This window comes from Thermobia domestica, chromosome 4 (assembly GCF_964235325.1).
Source record: "Thermobia domestica chromosome 4, izTheDome1.hap1.1, whole genome shotgun sequence".
NCBI classification, from domain to species: Eukaryota; Metazoa; Arthropoda; class Insecta; order Zygentoma; family Lepismatidae; genus Thermobia; species Thermobia domestica.
This window is the reverse complement of record NC_137457.1, coordinates 18,007,810-18,034,707: the sequence shown is the minus strand read 5'-3', so window position 1 is coordinate 18,034,707 and position 26,898 is coordinate 18,007,810. Positions and strand designations below refer to the sequence as shown.

At 34.5% G+C, this 26,898-nt stretch overlaps 1 protein-coding gene across 2 annotated transcripts in view; it reads right to left on the bottom strand.

Moving 5' to 3' along the window:
- The window catches only part of LOC145683752 (potassium voltage-gated channel protein Shaw-like), a 151,290-nt gene that overhangs the window by 122,850 nt on the left and 1,542 nt on the right, over positions 1 to 26,898 (bottom strand). For both annotated transcript variants that reach the window (XM_081755296.1, XM_081755297.1), the window contains exons 2-3: positions 16,321 to 16,453; positions 3,187 to 3,366 (exon numbers count right to left, since the gene is read on the bottom strand). In XM_081755296.1, the coding sequence (XP_081611422.1) occupies positions 3,187 to 3,366; positions 16,321 to 16,453 (313 nt within the window). The remainder of the gene's footprint in view (positions 1 to 3,186; positions 3,367 to 16,320; positions 16,454 to 26,898) is intronic.

Here is a 26,898-nt window from a genome sequence, read left to right as displayed (position 1 = left end):
ACTTTCCATATTGCATGAAAACATGTGGTATTATGTATGTGACCTCTAGTTGTCCAAACAGTTTTTTAAGAATACGAATAGAAAACAGGTATTTAAATCCATGTCCCTCTTTTCAGGATGTAAACCATCCAACACAACTTGATATGTGGAATGTATTGGATTCAGTTCGTTTTATATTCCAAGAAGTTTTAATAGTTAAGCGTGCCAATTCTTATCTTCTAGTGTCATCTCTTATTCTTACCCTCCGGTAGAGACCTGCACTGGCCGAATTTTTTGGACCGACCCCAATCCAGCCCGAACGTACCTAGGCCCGGACCAACCCGGGTCCGAAAAGTTTTGGAGATTTTCGTCCCGAGCCCGGCCCGGCCCGATAAGTTTTTTAAAATTCTTAGCCCAAGCCCGGCCCGGGCCCGATAAATTTTAAAAGTTTTTGGCCCGACCCCGGCCCGATATTTTTTTAAAAAAATTAGCTAGTGTTCCAATCTTTCTCAAAATTTAGTACTAAATTTGACCTAACCCTCAGAGACAGTTTATAAACTATGGTTCACAATCTGACGCTTGCCTCCCGAATGGTACCATTGCCTCCTAGAACTTTGCCTGTCATCGAGAAAACAAAAACTCCATTCACTTTAACAAGAAACTAACTTAATTGATTTTTAGCGTAAAGTGAAGATGGCAATATTGTTTAGCGACAGGCAAAACATTCCACCCCTTCTTCTTATATTTTGAGTTCAGTGAAGGTCAAAGTCAGAGCTCAATTTACCGCATAATGCCTGCAATCCTCTATAGTGAAAGTGGAGCCGCTAAGCAGCACAAACTGTAAATAGCTATTGCATTCTTTGTAACATTTGCAAGGACACATTTCTTCAACGTTTGGCTTTATTCCAATTATCGTTTAACGAAAGTCAATAATTATTAAAGAATTTCGATTGATCGGCTCTAGCCCGGCCCGACCTGAAGAGAAGTCAGTGTCGGCCAGCCCAAGCAAGGCCCGGCCCAAAGAAATAACTGTGTCGCCCCGCCCAAGCCCGGCCCGTGCAGGTCTATACCCTCCGGCTGGCAACTCTATGACTCATATACAAATATAGTCAAGTCATACCAATATAGTCAAACAAAGCCAAGCACCACTAAAGAGAAATTGGTCTATCCTCACAGAACTTATTTTTATTTGTGAAGTTCATAAATTAGATGTGACATTTTGTTTCTAATACTGTTTGGCATAATTGTCATTAAACTAAAATTCTTCTGGCATAAAATTTCAGATTGTCAAAAGGCTGCAGTGGGATATATTTACTAAAGGATGTATCCTACACAAGAATGACATATAATTGCAGTATTCTTAGACTACAAAATTACGCCGTGCATAGATGTTAGAAGTCTTAAAGAACGGTTTGTCCGCCAGTCTTGTAAACGTAAAAAAAATAAATAAATACTATTACTATTTTTGTTTTTTTTATTCTCTGGCGGGTTTAGTCATTGTAAACGACTAAGTAATTGAAATAAAACTTTTATTATTATTATTATTATTATTATTATTATTATTATTATTATTATTATTATTATTATTATTATTATTATTATTATTATTATTATTATTATTATTTAACATTGTCATAACAGTTGGCATAAACGATGAGATTCATTTCGCTTTTACTATTACAATTTTTAAAATTGAATATTCATATAATTGAGCACGTATATGATGGTGCATGTAGTTTTCAAACTGCGGTGTTCTAAAAAAAAGTAATTACATTTTTTTCTTTTTTATTATTATTTTTATTTATTTGTATATTTTTTTACTATATAAAAGTATAACATACTTTCCTGGCTAGTGGGTTTCCTAATATGAATCCCAAAATTTATCTTCAGAGATTTAATTGAGTGACCAATTTAACATCTTGATCCGAAACAGAAATGGTGTAACATATATCATCTGCATTGAACAGACACTACTTCAAAGTTCATTTTGCTACACAGATTGCTAACTCACATATCCATTTTTGGAAATATTGCATAAGTTTACGATAGTATATGCGATACGGATATCAATCGAGAACGGTACTAGTCCATTTAGAATCAGGAATAACGCGCAGAACACCATTAACATAATCGAATATAAACACACAACAACCCAACGATAACAACCAAACAACTATTGCGCAACCTATTTTCTATGTTCATTTGGCCGAAATTGCGACAGCTAACGTCGTGCAGCTAGCCACCCAATATTCATCTTCTTATCCCATAATCGTGTCTAGTAAACAGATCCCCTCTCCCTTCTCATTTCTTCTCTCCCATACCAAAATCATCTAATAACAACAGCGCAATTCTAATTTCAAACTATACATGTATTAGTAATGATAAAATGAAATTAGTATCAATAAACCGAGGCGAAACAAATTCATAAGTTGATTTCGGGAGAAACTGAAACACACACAATGAAACTATGAACTGATAATAGCCGAAAACAGCTTTCTAACAATAAAATTCGTGCAAAGCTTATGACCTTATAAAAGTATTAACAAAATTTTATTGTTAGAAAGCTGTTTCCGGCTATTATCTGTTCATAGTTGTTTGTTATGTTGTGACTCATCATTTGTGACAAGTGAAAGGCGGTTACGCTCGCTCCTGGGGGGGAAGTAGTGCTATTAAATGAAAACTGAACTTTTAAAGAGTAGCGATTCCTGATCGGTGGAAAGAACTAATGATCTCCTTTCTTTATTGTATATAATTTTAATTCTGATTTCAGTTGTAGTGTGTGGTCTGGAGAGTGTAACTGAGGAAGGAAGTGTTATACTTCCGAAACCGTTACTTCTCTAGTTTATTTTTTTTTATAATGAAAATTTTAGCCAGCCTTGTAAGAAAGCTGTGTTTTTCTAAGCAATATTAACAAAAATAGATGTTGTTGCAACAGTGTTACATTTTGAATTTGCTGTTGTCAACTGAGAAGTAAAATTTATGCAATTAGAAGAATGCACGAAGAAAAACTAAAACTTTGCTAGTTTCCGCGAGTACTATGGGTTAAACTTGAGAACTAGATCTAATGTTGCTTTTACGTAAAAACTACATTTCATTCAACAGGTAATAAGTATTTCCAACCAATTATCTGGTATCACTTGATGATGCCATGAGTGGAAAGATTAATTCTTTATCAAAGGAATGAGTCAAAGTAGAAATAACAATTACCTTCGCTCCTCCTGACGAATATGGTTCATCAAATAATGACCAAACCCAAGGTTTTAACCTTTGCCACCAAGAGAGGGTTCCAGCTAAATAATCATCCTCGAAGCCAAATTTCCTCATGACTTCTTCTTCACTGGGCTTCTCTGCATCGATATCTAGTTTGTCCAATATCGCAAGTGTTGCCTATAAACAAGAGAATTACTCAATAATTATAGTTGTTCTCTCTATCTGAAATATAATGTGAAGCTTTAGTAATTTTTTATATATTCCTAAGAGATATATATAACTCTCAAAATAATAACTGTAAACAAATATTTATTTAAAATGGCATAATATAGATTAGCGGCATTAGGAAACATTATGATATATCACATTTCCTAACTTAGAGTAAACTGAAAGAACATTTTCATACAATTTAATTCAATGACATACCAAAGAAGATTGCGAATATAACTTCATTTACAATTCAGTTATTAAACTGCATAATACTGTTTTGTGGTTTGATTACTACTAACCTATATATGTGTGTGTGTTTGTGTTTGCAGTTTTTTTGATGGGGTAAACTGAAGAAATAGGCGAAAGGCAGAAACCATTGAGTGCTTTTTATATGATTCAGGACTAAAGAAACAAACGTTTAGTCTTAATACAATTTCTGAATTTTACTCTACATTTTGTAACTGTTAATGTATGTTATAAACGATTTCTTTCTAAGAGCTTTTAGGTTATTATTTACTTTTTGCAAGTTTCAATTTCATACTTGATAATCATTTTTACTCCTAATTTCTTTGACTTGAAAATATTACCAAGGTAACATCAATTGGTTGCTTACATATTTATTTTCTAGGAACATTTTACGAAGTCTACAACAGTTCGTTCAGAAGTTCAGTAAAGAAAATTCTACTGTAGATTAAGGATAGGAGAGGGGATCAAGAAATACCTAAAAATTGAAAGTCTACAAGAAAGGGTATTTTGATTTTTCGTGTAACGAGCAGCATATACTGAAATATTGGTTATTTTTGGTGGAAACAAACTATTCCCGAGACATTTTAAAACTGAAATCGCATGTTTGTTTACTGCTAGTGAAGAGTAACGAAACTTTAAAGTAAGAAAATATATAGCATAACATAACCTTAAGGTAAACCAATATGCGAATATTACGTAGAACGTGGAATATTTGATTTGTTTTGATTGTTTATGCATTCTAATTTTGGTCAGATTCTGCGACATATTGGTCTTTCCTGTATATCCACAGAATACTTATGGAAGACAATAGTTCCTAATTTCCTGTCAAGAGTGCAACATAAAAGTATCGAACTACCACTGAATCACTCTACTATTCATTGCAGTAATGCTTATTTAACTGGCGTTGCCTAAGTGTACTCAATTTAAATATATTTGTTATAACTTAACTTATTTTACAGTAAAGCGATAAGCTTTATGGACCTATTTCTCCTCTTGGTATAAGTGAAGTGCAGATCTAACAAATAGTATTCTACGCCATTTACGTAAAAAACATTGGGATATAAGAATTGAATTATGCAAATGTTGTACTTGAGTATTTGAAACGTTATGGATGAAACATTATTTGAAAAATCCTGTTTTTGAATTCATTATGTTTCCTGGTATGTGACACAATGAACAAATGAGATTTCTACATTTGAATACCCGAACGAATTGAATGAAAAAAATTCAAGTTAATCCTCATATGCGCGTATATGCATTACCATAGAAAGACGTCCCATTTAGCTACTGAACAAGCGTAGCTGAACATGTTAAAATCAGGCTAAATCTAAAGTTTAAGCACTGCAATGTTGGCTTTATTATTAATGCCGAATATACAACTAAGTCGGGGAAAAAGTGAAGGGCCGGTGCGCGAACGTTATTCCCCTACTTCCAGAAAATCTATGGCGTCCCCTCACTTTCTAAATGAGTACAATGGGCAAAGATAGGCACGGGGAAAGCGTGACGTCAACCATCCCCCTACCTTTTCAGATCCACTTTTCCCCCTGCAGCTAAGTCTGGGCGTACTTTAGGTGAAATATTAATAAATACGCAATAGTAGATTCTCCAAATTGAATTTATAGTCGTAAAAAAATTATTAGCCCACCAGTAGAAAACCTAAATTATATATATATGGTTTTTCGGAAAGTACGTAGTATATTGTCAAGGCAAACAAACTCTACTATATTCGTGTCAGCAAAGTGAATTTTATATTTAAACCACATCGATATAAACTTACACTTCCGAATATTTGTTTAAAATAATAATAAGAATTTAGTATATATTTCAACACCAATGTTCCTAACATGCAATTGTGACGACTGATTGATCTTTTTTCTACTAACAACTATTCGCACTACAGGATTTTACTATAGAAATAAATCATTACTTGTTGCTTCTGAACAGTCTTTTATTCACTTTCATACTTACCACTCGATCTAACTAATACATATTCTTCTATTAACAGAAATATAATAATGAATGTATATATGTAAACAGTACCTATCTGAAAATATAAAGAATAGTTAGCTTATTGAGCTCTTGCCTTATACACTTTCTTGGAAGTTGGGAAAGATCAGAAAGGAAGTACTACAGTGTCGTCTCATAGTCGATTAAGCTACATCTAACAGCCTAAAGAGAATGCATAAAATGAAGATATAACTCAGCGTTTTTTATAAAGTAGAGAGCCAGATTGTGGGAAAGGGAAGAAATTGCGTTTAGGAGCAAAGGGTGTGTACTTTTATTTTGTTTATTTCCTGAGTCATCTTATTTCTCTTTCTTCCAACTTCTATGATTCAGCGACACGTGATGCGCTACAAGGTAACTTGAATTAGAATAAGTTCTTTCTACCAGCAGGGTCTCAGTGTTCGGAGACAGTGGATTTTGACTTTCGCTCCAGCACAATTTATTTGGTTTCAAAACTTTTCAATCTGTTGACAATTGTCCTGGGCCTCAAGACGATGGTCCAGTAGCTCCCAGAGTAAACGTTGTCAACAGCTGCAAACCTCTTCCGCACATGATTCACAATTGGGATTTTTAAAAAGACTGTCTAGGTTCGTTCAATTGTAACTAACTCTATAAGCTATGAAACACGAAGATTAAATGTTCCATTCAGATAGCCAACTATATTCAGCTTCTACTTTCTATTCGTATTTCTAGGAGATCTATCTTAATATAGTCCTCCATTTTGTGCCTAGGTCTTTCTACTGGTTGGCTTCGGATTTGATTTCTAGTTGAAACTTTGAAAACGTTTCTACTTCCGTGCTTCTACCAACATGACCTGCTCAAGGATCATCCTAAACTTGATGGCCCCTACAATGTTTGGTAAACAGTATGAATTATTCAGTTCCTGGTTATAAAATTTTCGTCATTCTCCATTCCCGTTCCTTGTGGGTCCGAATATTCGGCATAGTATTTTATTACCAAATACTTACAGTCTGTGTTTTTGCCTCAAAGTAAGCGATCATGTTCCGCAGCTATGCAGAACAATATATATCATTACCATTTTATATATTTTAAGGTTCTGATTCCTCGACAGAATTCGCGAAGGTGAAGAATGAACTGAATAATAAAAAAAAATCCCTACTCAGTCAACATTTAATTTATTCGTGTATGGTTTTCACGTGTGGATATTGATCCTAGATATCTAACTACTTTGTCGAAAGTATTCCGTAATTTGCACTATTATGATCCCAACTAATATGGATATATTTAGTTTCTTTCATATTTCCTTCTAAACTCATGTCTCTGCTAGCATTTAATAAAACCTCTCATTTCTTTCTGTTGACCTTCGATCATTATCAGCAAACGTCATAACCTTCAGCACTAGGCTTTGGTTGCTATCTTTGATTTTCCTTATAGCGTACTCCAGAACAAATCTCAATAATAATGGAAAGAACGCATCTCGCTGTTTCAGGTCATTTTCGACGTGAAACTGCGTGGATGAGTATTTTCCTACTAACATTATACTTCGCAAACCTACTATATAACTTTCTTACGTCTTTAGATCAAATCAAAATGATTTCGATTTCTAACCCCGATAATTCTCAGTTGTATTGTGCATCGAATCACGTACCGAATATATATGCACTAAGGTCACGTGTGTTATCATTTGACTACCTGAAAGTGTATAAAATGATTTGTTCCGCAATGTTGCTCCTTTCAGGCTTTCTTTAGAACATATAAAATTAATGAACCAACATTCGTTAGTTTCACAGCTAATTGATCATAAGATTTTTGATTTTAGTAAAACCTAAGCCTGAAATTGTTGAGTTTTAAGAAATAAGCCTACTGATTGGGGTGGAAATTGGTCAAGGATAAAAGGATAAATTCAACCGCAACTTGCGTATTTCCACATATACATAATGTTATAACTAAACATTCTTTCAATGACAGTGAAAAAATTTTCAGATTTAAAGAAATTTTAAAGATTTTTTGAGCCATCATAATCATCCACATTGCTTAAGATTGAGATCAAGCAGGTACAACAGGATGAACAATATATATATCATTAACATCATTATCCCTATCTCAGACATCAGCATCAAGTTTCTAGATACTATTGAATTTACATATAACATGGCATTTCTTGTTAGCGTTGATTCTGAGATTTTTTTCATTTATTTGAAATATTCTATGCAATATTTGAGAGATGTTGTCGGCAACTATGAATAAATTGAAATAGCAATAGCAAACGGACTAAATGTAAGTGCATGAAACCAGTAATAATGTAATAGTATGAGTAAATTGTGTTTCATTGTATAAATTTGTACTTGTGTGTATGTGTGTGTCTTTGAAAGAGAGAGATAAAACGGAGTTCTACATAGAAAGAAGTCATCTAGAGCCACCAGAGTTTTCTCAGAAGAGCGTATGAAGCGGTTTCTTCGATTGTTGGTTTGGGAAATGTTCGAGGAGGTCAAAATGTATTCATTAAATAACAGCATAAATACAAGGAATGGGCCAAACAGACAAAAATACCCTTCTCGCTCTCTGATTTCTTTCTTACATTGCACAGACGTTGTAAAAATTCCAAAGATAAAGCATTTCTAATTTATTAATTAATGAAATATTGAATTTCACCTTCCCAGCTTTCTTGTAAGAATAAAAAGTAATCGGCAGCTAATTTGTACGGTAGAAAACTCATCACTGAATTGTCATCAATGACCGAAAATATTTGTCAGTATTAAAACAGTATAATACTGGTACTACTCAAAATCAATATACACACCTGTCATGTTCTTTCTTATCCGTTGACGTAGAACATTTAACGTTCAAAAACGTATCAACTGTAGTACAGTTGTCCGCGCAGTAGAGAGATTTACACTGTTTCTCGTTTACAACGAAAAGAAGAATATATAATTAAAACTGTCCTCCTGACAATAGATATATAATAACAGATAGGACAATGCATTCATATTTGCTAGTGTAGTATGAAATTTTTAAATTTTGATAGTAAGTTCAGTAATTTAATTACAGAAGAGAGAGAGAGAGAGAGAGATTGATCTTGTAATTGATATTTGTTAAGTTATTTTATTCCAGGTATTATCGCTAAGGTTATTCTTTTCATATTTCGCTGTATCCCTTACGAATCTCTTGCGTTTCCAGGGTCCTGTGTTACATAATTTCATATCATCGTGTGTACTTCTTACTCCAAAATTTCATAACTGGAACTTTCACACCCGCTTGAATTTCTAATTTGTGCAAAAGTCCTCCCCCACCATCTTAACCATCTTATGTAACAAATCGTAGAATATTCGGTAACATGTGTATATGTTGGGTTTCTACGATCTGTAACTTTTCTTGCAGTAACAAATGTATCGATTGCGGAAAATTTCTTTAACACCCAATCTCTATTTTATTCCGTCATGTTAGTGGCAACCTTTCGAATCCATTAATGCGATAACTGGTTTATGTACTTATAAATCTGACCATCACATTGACGAGTTTTAAGATTGCAGTGTAAGTGTGTTTTCCTTCATTAGTTATATTTACGCAAGTTGTTATTATTCATTTAAGGATGCATACAGTATAAATAAATGATTACTTCTGATCAACTATAGAATAGAATGGGCCGAATAATGCAGAAAACGTTCTCTCAAATTGTAATACCGCAGAAAACTTGTCAATTTGAGAACTGAAAAAGAAGTAAAAAAAAAAAAAAAGAAGTAAAATCAGTTTATTTATATATTTATTTGGTGACGCATGTGTTCTAAAGTTTGTGGGAATGAGGAATAATTGACGTTATTACAACAATTTTCAACATCTGTAAATTAGCCTGTAATAGATAATAGATAATGTAATAGATAAACTTCTTATGTATTAGAAGCCGGAGAACATTTTTTAAAAACATGTTATTTAAATCTATCAACATCTTTCGGTCGCATTGTCTTAAAATGAATGAAATTTTGAAAACCAAAGTTACAAATAAAGGTAAATCAAAGTTCAAGGGAAAACGTAGTAACTTACATGTTTTTCTGTTTTGGTTCTCTTTATTGAATATAAATTTAAATATTTAGAATCAATTTACTTTAGACGATTAGTACTATTTATAAACATATTTATTATTGAAAAAACTAAGCTTTCATGAACATTGGTAAGTCCAAGAAACTCGTATTAAACAAAACTTTCATTTTTGGGCGAAGTTATATTAGGCATAGTTGACTCTGTCAATGGAATCGTTCTGTTAAATCATCCCTAGACTCAGCTCAGAACGAGTTACAACTGTCGCCTAAATTTCTTAGAATTGAAAGCTGTTGAACGAGCTGAGTACAATGGCCGAGTTGAAAAATGTATTTTTCTAAAGTATTATGTATTCGAGTAAGATTCGACTCGAACTATAACATTTAAATATTTACAAGTAAGAAAAAAGTATTATACAAATGTGATTTTTTTTAATTCGGTAAACTTTAGACACATGGGACACCGGAAGATACAAACGGGTTTTATTTCTTTCGTTACTCCTTTTCAGTGTCTCCAATTCGCAATTTTCCGAGGTATTACGTCCGAAAGAATCTTGCATTTTTCCTGACTACCCTACTACAAAATATGTAATACACTTAGAATAGTTTATAAGAAATATATTCCAATTGTTATGAAATCTGAACAACTAAAATAAAGTTTTAGAAAAGGTATTAAATGTATTCGGCCATTCCCTATCAGATTGTACTTCTTTCAACTTCCAGTGTTTACCTGACGTACTTTATTCAGACCAGAAATTACATTTTTTAAATGTGACACACTACTTTTCGTCATGGTTTCGGGTTTTTATAAACCTTTTTTTATGAAACATTTTTGTGAAAACTGCTTCTAAATACCTTCAAATGACTTGAATTTGGCAGTTTCCTGAAAGCGTTATTAGCTTCCACGAAACCCATACAACCATTGGAAAACAAAATAACTAAGATAAACAAAATTTTAGATACGTTGTTTCAGGTATTTGACTATGCTCTATCGATTTGTTATTTTCAATTTTTGTTTTTACCTGTAGTATGCTAATAAGATCGGACGTTTGTAGCATTATTTTTCCTACTCCTAGTTTCCTGTTAATCCTTCACAATTTCACCGCGAAATATACTCAATTGAGCTTGCCGGCCTACGGAGAATGTTGCGTAAAAGTGTTCTCTTTTATTCTGTCCGTTTTAAAATATCTTTGTTTCTTACTCTTTCAGTCCATTTTATCTTCTTCTTCGTCAAACATATTTCGAAACTCTCTAAATATACATTTCTTTTCTAATGTCCATAATATCTGTCTCTGACCATACAGTTCAATATTTCGTATATAGCACTCTTATTAGCTTCTTTCGTACTCCAACATTACGTCTACTAGTTAACAGTGAGCTCCTCATGTTATTTATTTATATTTTTTATTTTTATTTTTTTTTACTATGGCAGTTTTTGAACTTATCTCTTTGGTACAGAAATCATTCTTTGTTAAAATACTTCCTACATATTTGTGATGCTCTACTATCTCAAGTTCTTGAACTGTAACGCCTATTTTTCCACAAGATATTCATACAAATTTCGATATTTTGGCATCGATTTTCATTCATTTGTTTACTATGGTCAACTACTTTGTCCATCATCTGTTGTAATTCTTCATCGGCTTTAGCTATAATAACCATATTACCTCCATATTTGATCTTGCTAATTATCTATTTTCCAATCTTCACACCTCTTCCAATCTTCACACTATCGGTTTCCCTTTGATTCAAGCGCAACTTCAGTCATCGTTTCATGTACAGGTTGCAAATGAGTCGTTGATCTATCCAGTTGATCTCGATTACTTTGACGGCTGTGGCGTTCGGAAGTATAGTCAAATAGTTATTATCGAAACCTTTTTACTAGTCGATGAATCACAGGAACAACTCTTCTTTTGAGTCAGAAACTAATCCTGATAAAATTCTACCAAGCTAACAGCATCTCTGGTACTTTTTTCTGTTAGAAATTCAAATTGACCTCCTTCTACATCTCTTCTTCCAGCTGTCTGTTCCATGTGCGCGCAAAACTCTTTTCAGTGTTCGAAATAAGGCTAATGATTTTCTACTCCCTGTACTTCTTCCTTCACTTTTCTTTGGTTAGTGCTGCAAGCGTAACGTCTAGAAAATTATTTTACCACTGTCCACTTGTAGCGTTATGGCATTGCAGGCTTATTTGTATGCGTTAAAGAAATTTTCTTATTTAGTCTTATTCTTCAGAAGATTTATGTTCAGAATGAATTATTGAGTTAATTTGTTGTTTAAACTTATTATTAGAATTGCCCCCATAAGATTTATCTGTACGTAGATTATTATATGTGCATTCAGAGAAGACTTTCTGAAAGCAGATTTCTTCGTTATTAAGAAAAGGATATATATAAAAAGTTTGTACAGAAAAGTTTTCCTGTTGTTTGAAACCAAACAAATTGTGCTATCTGTAGTTACATAATTTATATATATATATATATATATATATATATATATATATATATATATATATATATATATATATATATATGGTGGAAATTAGAATATAATATTGATATTTTCCTAAGTATTCTTTTAAAATTATGTTATTTGTAACCGAAATAGGTAAGAAAATGCAGAAATAAGTAAAAGTCATTCTGCCTTCGGTCCTACGGATGGAAATTCCGTCAAAATGAAATACCTATCAAGCTTGCTTGCATCTGTTCCCTTATGGATATATGTATTATCCAGTATATTTCGAATATGTCAATTAAGCTAATATATACGTACCGCGGATCTCATGCCGTCAGATAGATGTTCTATGTAATGTAAGGCATGCAAATATGCTTACAGTTTTATGAATATTCTGACTAGAAACTGCCGCAGGAAAACGTATATTAATTCTGATGCTGTGCTTGATATTTCTAGAAAGACATGTCAAATTTTGTACTGGCTAGATAGCATTAATAAAAAAATATAAAGGGAAAATAAATATGAAATAGAGGAAAATTAAGGGTACTATTTTATTTGCATGCTGATTGATTGCACTTGGGAACAGGAGTGTCTTGAAGGGGATACCTTCTACAAGCCGGTAATCTTCGTAAACGAATAAGTGATTGATTCCTGAAATAACTGTACTGCTTGCGTTAAACATGCAAGTTCAGGACAGAACACTTCCACAGGAGAGGAGATTACACACTCTTGTTAAGCCTAGGTACACCGAGATAATTTTGGGTTACATGGAACACCAAAGGGGGGGGGGGTTTGAGTACCACAGCATAAAAGTCATTATTTCTCACGGAAAATAAGGTATCTTGTTTAATATGAACTTGGGATGTCTATGACATAATATCTCTTTGTTCTCCATTATTACAAGGTTTCTAAGTACAGTGTTGCCAACTACATTTGTGTAATTGATAAGTTACATTTTTTATTTATGTCAGTAACTGTGACCTATTTATTTTATTTGTTTGTGTAGAAAAACTATCAATAGCGACATAGTACAGTGTAGTAAGTGTACAAAGGCGGCTTCTACAAGCATTTTGGTGGTCGTACAGTAAGGTGGGGTAGAATGAGGACGAGTGGGGTATACTTCAGTATTCCAGGGAATTCAGGATTAATCTTGTAATTCCATCCTGGTTATAGTTGAAAAACGAAATTCTTTCAAATTTTGTTTCCGCGAAAATGTGAGGGACGTTCATTGGAGAGTATAAAGGATGTCACCAGAGAAGCAGTGTTGCCAACACAATATTTTTTTCTAGTAGCACAACGTCAGATTTTTGCATCTATGGAATGAACATATAAAACGGAAGCAATCAAGCTACGACTTATCTGCCAGTTTTGTAAACTAACACCACTACAACATCATAAATATTACAAGGGATTCATTGCAATAAACGTACTGCTGCTTCCATTTGTTCCATTTCCTTTATTACATAAAATGTTCAAATCACTGTCTTTTAAATCAAAATCTGACAGGGTTATTTCCACTTTGCTATATAGGAGCTCACTACCTTCTATGTCAGATTAATTAAAAAGCTTTTACAGATCTTTCTCAATAGAACTTTAGCGAAGAGCACGATTTGTCATTGTTCCAATGCTGCTGCAGATTCCCATATATAATCACAGTCACAGAATAAGGAACTCACAATTTTCTATGAAATATGCATCTTCAGTTTGTGTTGCGGACTGCTCCTTGTAGATTATATGATTAGAAATATTTGATAACACCAAAGATGCAGCAGTATAGTTCTTTCCGATCACTATTGAAGCTTAATTATCTCTCTCTCTCTCTCTCTCTCTCTCTCTCTCTCTCTCTCTATATATATATATATATATATATATGTGTGTGTGTGTGTGTGTGTGTGTGTGTGCGTGTGCGTGATTATAATATAACTAACTAACTAACTCTATATCCTATGGAACCCGGAGGTTCAATGCCGCGTTCACAGAAGCTCTCCACTGACTTCTATCCTTAGGTAACTGCATCCAGTTTCTACTTTGTATTCCTATCTCTGCGAGATCCATCTTAATATTGTCCTCCCATCTGCGCCTAGGTCTTCGTAATGGTCGTTTTCCGATTGGTCTTCCAGTCAAGACTTTCAAAGCGTTTCTACTTTCTTCCATTCTAGCTACATGACCCGCCCACCTAAGCCTCCTAGACTTGACGACCCTAACAATGTTGGGTAAACCATATAACTTATGTAGTTCCTTGTTATGAAGTTTCCGCCATTCCACATTCCCGTTCCTCTTGGGTCCGAATATACGTCTCAGGATCTTGTTCTCAAATACTTTCAGTCTATGTTCTTCTCTCAGAGTAAGTGACCATGTTTCGCAACCATACAGAACAACAGACATGATTATCGTTTTATATATTTTCAGCTTCAAATTCCTCGACAGAATTAGCGACGACAAGCGATTTTGAACCGAATAATAACACGAATTCCCTGCTTTTAGTCGACATTTAATTTCTTCGTGAATATGACTTTCGTGTGTTAATATTGATCCTATATATCTGAAACTATCCACTCTATCAGAAGTATTATTTAATATTTTAAAGCATCCATAATTTGCTGTATTACGGTCCCGACGCACTTCCATGTATTTAGTTTTCCCTGCATTTACTTCTAAACCCATGTCCCTACAAGCGTGAAATATTTGGGTGTTAGCAGGTTTCAAGGAATAAACTAATGCAATACAGAATATTTAGAAAATTCTGCATATATATAATCAGAAAAATGTATATACTAAATTTTTATAAAGTGCAGTTGGCAATACTGCACCAGAATAATAGCTGAGACTGCCTCTGCATTTTGTAATACCAAAATGGTTTCAAAGGAAAAGAAAATAAATAGCCAAATCAATGGAATATAAATGTTAGCGTAAGCGATGAATAGTCCCTTAGTACTACCAAGGGGTCTCTGAGGCACAAAGCACTTTGTTTATTTATAAATAGAAATAAAACAAACAATAAAAACTAAGCACATACGTTTTATGATGAATGGGGTCAAGCTTGACAATATCAATTTTTTTCAGATTTTTATACAATTAGAAATGTTACATAAAGTAACAAAAATAATTTGTGGACCTCCGAAGCCCCTCTTCCCCCTTGGTGTTCCTGAAGTCAACATTTTCATTTTATTGTCTCCTAACACCTGAACCACATGTGGAGGTATATAATGGTCTCCCCTGGCTTTCCTTTACATGTCTTCAATGTCTTGTACTACTTCACTTTTCAATATATTTAGTCCTTTTTTCTTATCACCCACCTCTTTCTCTGCTTATATCTCAATATATTTGGCGCGGTTCTTCTGGTCATACAGATACTCCTCCAGATTCTATGAGTCTAATGGTTATTTGATGGCACGTGACTACATGATCTTATTGATATTCGATTCCAAACGTGTGTATAATTTTGTTAGCTTTTCTATCTAATTCTTACACTTTCTAATACATCAGATCATATCTGCCGAGTCGTTAAAATTTCATTATTTCTTCACATAATTGTTCGATTACTTCTCTTTGGCTCTTTTCGTCCCTCTTCTGAATTCATTATTCAGCTTTTTGTATTATTTGATGTCTGTGGCGTTTACCCTTCTGTATTTCTCCGTTTGCTTAAGTATAGCTTCAGTTACCCACTGTTTTCTCGGTGATGTTTTCATCATGCCATTGATATTGTGGAGAACGTCTACCAGAAACTGAATAACTTTTTCATAGCCATTTTCTATACTGTCTACTATATCACCAATTCTAAAGAATTTTTCTTCAATCTCTTCTTTCAAGTTGCAAGATAAATCAATAAGTACTTTTACAAATATTAAAACAATAATAAAAGCGATGCGGTGAAGAAGTCAATCAACTTATGTTTGGAGTCACTAGTGTTTTCAGTGTTTATTGATCAATGGTGACCCCAATTTAAAAGAAATGAACAAAATCACTCATCTGATGGGCATCACATTTTACATGATAATACACCTTTGCCAATAAGAAGCATTTATAATATATCTTTGGTTCCTAAACTGTACGTAACCAAGTTCTAAATCAATTCATTAGACATAACGGAAAGTAATAAATAATGTTTATAAACTATTTGAGATCAGTCTTAGATAGAAAACAGGCACAGGACGACTTTTCATGACTACATATCCTTTACTTGCCAAATAAACATTTTTTATATTACTCTTTCTCAAATACTTACTTGGGTGTCCCTATGTATACTATACGTGCTCCAACAGCAGGGCTCCACCTGATTCGAATCAAGACCCCAGAATTCAAGCTCCTCCTCAAAGAGTGGACCACACACATTTGTTGGGTAATGCAGCTTCCCAGTTCTGTAATGTATTTACAAGAAAAAAGAAGAAAAATATTATACATGTCCGTCAGAACTTTTGTTTTTATACTAACATCATTCAAATCAGCACAACATAACATTCGACACAGCGTCATTTCACATTAACATCAAAACCAACAAGAAACGCGGGAGAGTCCAGACTTTGATATTTTTAGGTTGTCCACTTGTCTTGTAATGTAGCCAGACCTGCGTTAAAGGGTATTAACAAGTTGATTGCTTCAATTTACCAAAATTTAGTAATACTAGTCTGCTAGAATCTAGTTTTAAAAATGCGTACTGTACAGTGTTATCTCGTAGAATTGAGAACACTTCCGACCCACTTGTCTAGTTAAATGCAATTTTTTTTTCTGAAATAAATACAAGTTTTCACATACAAGTTTTTGATACTAGAAAGATTTTTACAACAGGGTCTCCAGCAAATACCTCTTCTCTGTTACGTCTGTGTTTGTGGATAATAATTGTTCCTCAAATTCTGATTCCATATTATGACTTTCAAATACAACACATATGGCAACTGGTTTAAACTCAATCTTTATTGACATCGAGAGCTGAATCTTATTGTAGGGCTACTTTTGCATTTTATTGTGGAATTTTATTTCCTCTTACAACATTTTGAATATTTAAAAAAAGAACATTGAAACTTAACAATATGATATATAACAACTTAACCTTAAGACTTCAGAATTTTACTATTCAAAATAATGGAAGTTTTACAGAACTGCTATGTCCTTCTGTCTATCTATATTGACTGATAAAAGACAGTATTGATACAAATTTAGTGTTTATATAGTGGACCTCTTCTCCGTTCTTATCCATGGAATGACAGAAGATCAGACATATGGTCTGATCGTATCGCCACGTAAATGTTGTCGGTCTCGATTCTCGAAGAAAGCTTTTATCGTTTCTACTCGAAATTTTTCTCGTCGCAATTATCGATTTATGCCATTTTTTTTTTTTACATTAATGCTATCTAGCTTTCCGCGCCACGAGTCGTACATGTGTCGTATGATATTTAAACTATATTTTTTTATCGAAGTGTATTGTGTAATGATTAGTGTATCAGTGTATTTGATAAATCATCTTCGGGGGCCGCGGTGGCTCAGTGGTAGAGCGTTCACCTCTGGTGCTTGGGGTCCCGGGTTCGATCCCAGCCCCCGCCAAGTGAACTTTGTGGTGGACAAACACCGTGTGCGTGGGTTTTCTCGGGGCTCTCCCGTTTCCTCCCACTTTCTTCATTCCACCATTTCATTCATTAATCATCATCACCGTCTCCTTTAGCCTAACCTGCATAACCATGGGACGTAAAATTGAAGAGATAATTCATCTTCATTTTGTTCGTACTGTTGGGAGAATCATGCTCCCTCTTCCCCAGTTCCATATCAGGTCATCTGACAATCGGAAATAGATTTGAACATTAACTTGAAAATGGAGACTTTATGTTATTTCAATGTAGCAGGTAGGTTCATATCACAGCATTCTGAAAACATTTTTGTTAATTTATTAAAAAGCAGAAGCGACAAAACCCATGACTGCAAAAAAAAGCCCTTATAAATCACACATACTTATGCTTTCATTTTCTACTGAAATTGCTTTCTCAGTCACTTCGAATTTTCAGAAAATGGTTAAACGTTATTTACTTGATTATCAGTATCTGCAAATTATGAATTTCTAGGTTATTGCCATTGTTTATGCTGAGGATATGTAAGAAAACCAACATGGCAGAGTAACGTGGTATTATGAATGAAGGACATCATATGAAAACTGGCCGAATTTTTATTTTGCCTTCTAAAACGCTCTCTCACCAGGGAAGGGTCTGAATGGGGCACTCGAGTTGCCGAACGACATGTATCAGATATGAAAGAGGGTGTGAAATTATGCACATATGCAAATTTATACCGGCTGAGAGCAACATGGAGAACCATGAGAGCCGGAAGAAGTATGAACGACCGTATTGTCCAGCAACAGGGAAAGCTAAGGAATCACTCGTTCCGCGCGTGAATGGCCACAGAAATGAAGCAAAATGTTTAGTAGTGTATGCATAAGATCTGCTATATGTAATGAACATCATGGCCGCCATATTGAAAGTGGCCATCTTGAATTTGGATTCATAGTATAAAATAGAAAGTGGTTCATGTGGCATATGAAATAACACTGAAATTTTTACCTGGAATACATTGGTGTTAATCATTCTGTAGTAACTAATGTGACTTGAGAGGTAATATGCAAGAAGAACGCATATAAGCTCTGTGATAGTCTCACTAGTATGACGCAAACGCTAGATAACTCTGGTTTGTTTACAGACCAAACAAAAAGTGGGTTTACATGCAGAATAGTTGCAGGTAAGGGAAAGATGGTCACTGATGACAGGGAAAGAAGAGACCAAATGTAAGCCTGTGCCACTTAATGTGTGTCCTGTTTGCAAACAGAAAACACGCGAGAAAGCTCATTAACTAACATGTGTGTTATCAGTGAAGTAGATAAGTAAGATAGAGTGGTTGGTAAAAAGGTTAATGTGCCCTTGACTCGTGAGCAAGTGTTGAGGAAATGCTAGAAAGTGACAAGGTATACTCTTATTCATCATAATGGAAAAGTTATTTCTTCTTGTGCTCATGAATATGAATCCTCAAGTAGTTATGTCGTTATTAGAGCTTGAGTTTGAGACGTGCGACAGTAATCCCTGTGCAGAAGATCAGAAATATAGTTTTTAGTGAATATTGATACAGTGGTCGAAGAATATCAAACGTTAGAGATAGATGATAGCGTGTCAGGTTGGAACAGCTCTTCTGTTTTCATCACACTCTTATAAATACTCTTCACATCGATTGTCCTTCATAGATTGGTATGTACCTTTATCAGTATACTTGCTTATGTGATGGTGTCTGTTATTTTCTTTGAGAAGAATCACGTCGTAATTATACCTGTAATAACCAGCCCTCCGTTGTGTCGGGTGTTTTAACGTGGCAACAACTATTCATCTTTAACACTGCAATATTGCCACTATTTACATGTGCAAATGCTCTTTGTATTTTTTTTCTAGACATTCACCATGTACCAACCTTATCCCGACAGGTTATTCCGAAGTTTGTTCAAATATCTCCTCACGACTTTCTTGCATGTTACTTCTCAACTCACAATAAATTTAATACAAAAAGGTCAATAACAATGAATTCCTGGTAAAATTTCAGATTTATTTCATATGCCACATGACCCACTTTCTCCTTTACACTGTGAGTCTGAATTCAAGATGTTTATTCAATATGGCGGCCATGATGTTAATTACATATAGCAGATCTTATCATGCATCTACTACTAAACATTTACCTTAATTTCTGTGGCCACATTTGCGTAGAACGAAAGATTTCTTAGCTTTCTGTGTTGTTGGGCAGAGCGGTCGGCCATATTTCTTCCGGCTCTCCTACTTTTCCATGTTTCCCTCAGCCGCCATAAATTTGCATATGTACATAGTTTCACACACTCTTTCATGCCTGATACATGTCGTTCGGCAACTCGAGTGCCCCATTCGGACCCTTTCTTGGTCAGTCATGTGACTACGTTTCCTCAAGCTGAAATTTGGAAATTCTTCAAGGTATACAAACTACCCCAAAAAGTTTGTTTCTTTATTTTTTCTAGTTGTAACACCGTCTTATCACACCCACAGCAACACTGGCGAAGAGTACCTTTTCACCAGAAGGCGAGTAAAGTCAAAATGCACACTTGACAAAATGTCTGTCAGTACCCCTTGCTCTTTCTGCTTGCTATATCAATGATGTTCAATCACCTTTTTTCTTGTGTTAAGTGTCAACTCATGCAGGAACCTGTTGTCCTTTTGTTTGATCTACATTAACAAGTGAATGAACACTTACTCGCTATAAACACCGACTGCCTAAAATGCCTAAAATAAAAACAAATCAAAATGGCGGCAGATGCCGCGTCACCATGGGTTGTTGTGAAAAATAATTGCACTTGCTGCATCATGCATATTATTTCAACTTTAAACATAAAACACAATTCACGTACCAACCTTCACTTATCACGTTTGGTCCGTAACGCTATCCACTTCGCGCCGAACGATTTCACACTCAGAAATCCCATTACCGCGTACACTTCACATTTGGTGGGATTTTGTATTTAAGCGTTTGTTTTCAAATTGTTATAGCGGACGACGTAATTGAAAGAAAACCTTCTCCTACAACTGTTCACTGTCTACTTAACTACTGCACACAGTTCGATAGGACTGACGTCGCTCTTCCCGACCATTTCTTGCACATACACAAACCAAGATTTCTTTCCTAATTTCCCTCGTATATCAGTTCAAGTGCTAACTATGCTTAACAATTAATTTCAAATAGTTCACCAGTTTTCCCCTGATGATCCCACCGGCAGCCCCGAAGTCAGTATTATGTATTGAGGAAAATAAAAAATTGTTTCTCTCTCACATTAAAAAATGAAAAGCCAAAATCGTAATAGCGGTATTTCCTGAAGCGATGTGTCATATTCCAACTTGTTTTGAACAAGGAGTTTTTGTAATTAATTTCAAATATCTAGCAGATCTATAACCGTAAGCGATTTTGAGCTATGAACGTTGTATTATAACTATTACAATCCATCGCTTCTTCTGTCTTCCAAAGTATAAAAAAGCGCGGAACGCGTCTACAATTATTTAAATTAAAAATATAAATACCAAATTGTATGTCTCTAATCTAATGTAGTTTCAGATTTTACCATCTAGTTTGAAAGATTTAGAATTTTCGCTTTTTTCTCTGGTAGGGAATATACCAAAAACAGTAAAACGTACATCCAATTATTTTAAATGACATTTCCCTGTTTCTACACTTCAATGACACTGAGATTTCGACATTTAATTATAATAATTACAACTCCTATTCCCCCCCATTTCTGTCGAATCTTCAGAAAAATCTTTTTAGTGGTACTTCACGTCACCAATCATATTGATTATCAAACTTTCAGGTTTCTAGCTTAAGCAGTTTTTGCGGGGCGCTGATTAGTCACTCACTCACTCAATGCTTCTTTTATGTGTGAAATAAAGACAATTTGAACAAAAATCGCGAAATTTTTGTATTGTCGTATTTTTGTCCTACCAATTGCCAATTCATCGGATCGTTTTATAGCGATAGTATATACTTCCAACATAGATGAAACAGAAATCCATTTAATTTATTTCGAGTAATGCAAGTAATTATTCAATGAAAAATCCGTATTCTCAAGACTCTAAGCTAAACTTATACAATTTTAAGGATGTCTTTCGAGTACACCAGAGTTTCGTACCCTGGCTATACATTGCCCAATCCTCGAGTTCCAATCTAGTAAAAGAGTTTTCAACTGTAAATTGTGCGAATGATGCCTTTGGATGTACAAAATGCAATCTCTGTCTTCCTGACGCCCAATCGGGCATGTTTCGACCTCGTGGGTCGGTTGGTGACTCGATCAATGCATCCGGCGCCTCAGCCTCTGATCTCAGTGGACTGGCGCCTTCGGCATCCAATACCCGACTTTCGTCTTGGGCGTCATGCAACGATAATGTTTGTATAATGTCCATGTATATCCATCTTTAAGGCGAAAATATCTTTAAACATCGCATATTTCAGAAAGAAGAAGAAGAAGAAGAAGAAGAAATACAATGTAGCTAGATTATTCTAATTAATATTGGTTTATCAGTTATTTATTCCAAGTTTTTAGGTGGATTGTTTTTATTTGTCAGTTGTTATGACAACGAATATATATTGATTCCAATCACTATGGAGATGATAATACTAACATAAGTACTTGTTTATAAAGAATCAACATAAGATAAAGACGTATGCAACCAAACTGCTCTGTATGTGCAAAATACTTATAGTGCAAACTAAGTCAGAAATATGACGTGTACGTTTATTTATGCGCTGTATAGTGCGTAACATCTAAGTATCCATAGCTACGAAACAGAAATAACAAATTGTGGTATTAGTCACACACACCAATCTCTGTTCTGAGGGCGTTGTAATGTTGTGCACCAGGTATGAAATTTTTTGTCTCAATTATCTTCAAAACAATACAGTAGTCGTGGTGAATAGGGTATTTTTCAAATTTGTGACAAGACATATCATAGCATTTTCTATGCAATACATACTGTAGTTTTGGTGCCGAAATTCGAGATAAAACGAGAAAATTCTCTAATCTCATAGGCAACATTACTACATCAAATCTTAGATTTCAAACACACTTTTAGTGTCACATGACTCATAGCAAATTATAATTTCAAGAAGTGATTGTACGAACACATTGAACAACATGTTTCGATGTTTAAAGATACGTAAGTTATTAAGCAATGTATTCTAAAAATCGTCAGTAACTATGGTTTGAATATTGTTATATTACACCCTCTATGGACCTCTTGTGACAAAGAAGGATATTGGTAAGTTCTAGATAAAACTAGGATAACGTTACAAATACATTTACGGAAGCAGACGAGAAATAGTGTTTCTTCCCTTTTCGTCTCGTGGTCTACACTGCTGTTCAATTCGCTGAGTTCCGGCCTATTAAGCTGATGCTTCTTAAATTATAATAATAAGATATTCAAGTGATATTTTTTCCCTTGTCCTCTGTTCTGTCTACCTTGGCAAGTGAGCTGCATAACCTCGCTATTACGGCCTGTTAGCACGTTGTCCTTAATCCTGTGCAGTCTAAGAAATCAATTTATGAAAAGAAATTATTTTATGAAAAATGTTTTCTACGGTACTAAAAGGAAGAGTATTACAATAAAATTTTGGAGCAGTAATTTCAGCGTTGCCAAAGATCGTGATTTCACTCTGAATTCACTGGGCAATAACAGCTATTACAGTTTTACTATACTAAAGTAAACTTATTTCTACGTAAATAATTGATGATACTAATAGAAAAGCAGTGATATCACAATTATGAATATGTTGGGGATTATTTATAGGGTCGCCAAAATTGGTTCATCTTGCGTTCACCACGCCATATCTAGAATTGCATTGGTAGTACTGGCAAAAGCAATTTTTATAGTGGTTCTTGTTATACAGAGTTCAATATTGCAGGTATTGCATGGTGTTTGCGTTCAATGATCCTCCTGTGCAGTGCTACAGAATGCACATCTACGAAATGTTCCTCTTACTGGGATATGTAAAGCTTTCGTAAATCTTGTTTCAACTGTAATATATGGCTTATGTTTACTGAGACGTTCCTTTCGCTCTCCTTCAGGGAGTTTGCTGATGTTAATGGTCCAATCGTCCCAGAAATACAGCAAATCGGAACTGCTTTAAAGAGAATGGCTTCTCACGCTGTTATTTATGAATCGGAAATGCATTACAAAAGTGACATCATGGAAGTGACACAAATTTTTCCCTCCCTACGGAAACCTAACCTCCGTCAGAAGCGACAGCGAATTTCCATACATTGTATACTGTTTTCGTCACTGGGTATTATTAATTTCTATAAGAAATACAAATACATATTTCGCGAAAATATATTTTCTATTAAAAATGATACAACCTACTGGAAACAATGTGTGCTATAACATGTCATTTTAGCCCGGTGCTTTCAATCTGCAAACACATATATTTTCAAAAGAACATAACATATTTTGGTTAGATAATTCGACAGAAACATAGTAATAATAAAGAATTATATATATATATATATATATATATATATATATATATATATATATATATATATATATATTTATATATATATATATATATATATATATATATATATATATATATATATATATATATATATAGACAGATAGATAGATAATCTTTCCTCCTACAAAATGTGTCCCAAAAGGGGTAACACAGATGAATTTCTTTGATGTTCAACAAAGATTCTACAAACAATATACTTAGAACGTGAATTGGCAATACACTTTCTGTGCCAGCGAAGATCCTGGAAATAATTTAAACTCCTGTGCCTAGATGACTCGCAAAGATCATATACTAAAAGGTGGTTTCAAATTAAAATCTGTGGGCTACAAGGAGAAGAAAGTTAAGGATGTAGCTTCACACTGAAACCACTGGGCTTTAAAGGGTTAGATCGAATTTGGAAGGCCTTTGGTGCCACACCCTCTGATCTCCGTAAGCAAGTAGTCAACATCCAGACTTCCAGTTTACAAGTATTGAGTTCTTTTCTTTGCCATTAACGTTTTTAATTAGTTGAACTCGACTTCAGTCCAAGTGTGTTAAAATGTGTTACAATTTAACTGTGGACATCAAAAATATATGTGTAATAAAATGTAATTGCTGAACTATGTATTTATGTACTTGATACAAAGTTGAATATAAAACAATAAGATCTGAATTGGGTGCAGAAAATGACAAAATCAAGAAAATAGAAACATTGTCATAGTAGGAGAAGGTTGTCAAAATCGCGAATTAGTTCCGGTGGTGAGAAAGGGCCAGGTACACAGACGTTTGGGACAGAAAACTGAAAAATATGAAAATTACTGAACTAAAAATATGTAGAATATTTATGGATATATGTGTGTAATTGATTAGAAGTATAAAATTGTTTGTGGTACGTATAGTGCGAAATTTTCACTTACTCCCTTTCTCTTTGCGGTATCACACTATTACTTCTACGACCACCCCGGAACTCCTATTGCATTCAGTAAACTCGAACAAACAGTAATATTCGTTCCTAACCAACGGAGCTACCTGAATAATGTAAGAACCTGATTGTTGTAAGAATGATAATAGTCGTACCTAAGCATCGAAGTTATGACATAACGGCATTTCACATGATATGTTGATAACCCATGTGAAACATTATTATGCAACCAAACCGGCCGCATGTAAAATAATGATGCTCATGTGTGTTTTACGTTGTTTAATACTTTTGCTTATTTTCTTACCGGTACATTGAGATAGAAATAACAGAAATCGATTTATTTTGTTTCGAGTGAACGAACTAATTCGACCATGAAGAGTCCACGGAGGAAAACATTTCCTGAGCATTCGCCTCAGTAATAAACCCTCTGCTTATAACATTGACTTCAGTGGTTAAAATTGGTTTCAGATTAAAGAGAGCATAAACTGAATTCAATATTGAACTACAAAATTATGTGAAATTAGATAGTTTCTGGCATGTAAGAATTAACAATTATGAATTAAAGATGGTATGAGATCCACTATTTGATCCAAGCTGAAAAATAAAAACGAGAAGTTTTGGTATTGGGTCTACTAATGATCTGACCTGGACCTTGATTGACACATTTGTTTGATCAATGTTACAGTACCTTCATTCGAGACTATGATGGTTGAGTACTCAAGGAGACAAACATACGAAAGGTCTCATCAGGACATATTTTAAAGGACTAGAAGCTTTAAAGGGCTAATGTTCATTATTAAGTTGCTAATATTATTTCTAGCGTGAAGCATCCACCTTCAAAAAGATTTGCCACTGGACCACCAGGCAATAAATCAATTTCATGATTGCATAAATTAATGCTAGGACACATGTTCTATCTTGCCCAATGAAATCACAGTTTTCCCTTCTTTAAATCCACCTGCAATATTTGGCGAACAATCTCCTTATTTACTTGTACGACGCTTTATATTAGACTGAGATTAGTATTTCAGTCATTCAAAATCATATACAGAATTTGTCTATTATTTCTCTTCTGACAGACCATGGCGATACATGTTTTCATTGCAATACTGAACATCTTATTCCATTCTTTGAACATGGCAGAGTGAAAGACATTTGTCTTCACGGACACTCGCGAAAATGAGAAGGTACCGTGGCGAAAAGTTTTCATTACTTCGTTCAATATCCTACGCATCACAATCCATCAACGAATATTAAAAGTAGATAATAATTTATTGGAAAATATTTACCTAAATTCGTGGGATCGGCACCTTCCTTCGGTTGCTATTCAGTCTCTCCCTGAGTAGTACACAGACATCCCTACCTGGTAGGATCGTCCAAGCAGTATAGGACTACATCATTACATAGAGATACACCGTACATTATCAGGCACTATAGTTGATGTAGACTGTTTGCCTTCAAATACATAGATATTCGAAAGCAGTGGCTTCCTCAGTGGGTTCATGGGCCAGCACCCAGTAAATGAGAAAAAACTGAGACGAAGGTTAAACCCACTATCTCACTTAGTCGTGAGGTACGAGAGTGTGTTTAGATGCTAGTGTCCCATAGTATGCCCAAGAATACGCACTAAACGCTCTCTGAGAAGTGCATTGTATCATCCTCCATTTAGGGCGTGGATCCGCGCCACTGGGTACACCACACCCTCTTTCATACCATGTCATCTTATCTTATCATCCCAATGGCAAAACTTTGCTGACCACTTCGGAAAATAGCCAAAGCCTCACCTCCGCACATAGAAATGACAGAAAATATACTGCCCTAACTACCAAGATGAGCCTGTCTTCTGGAAACCGCCCA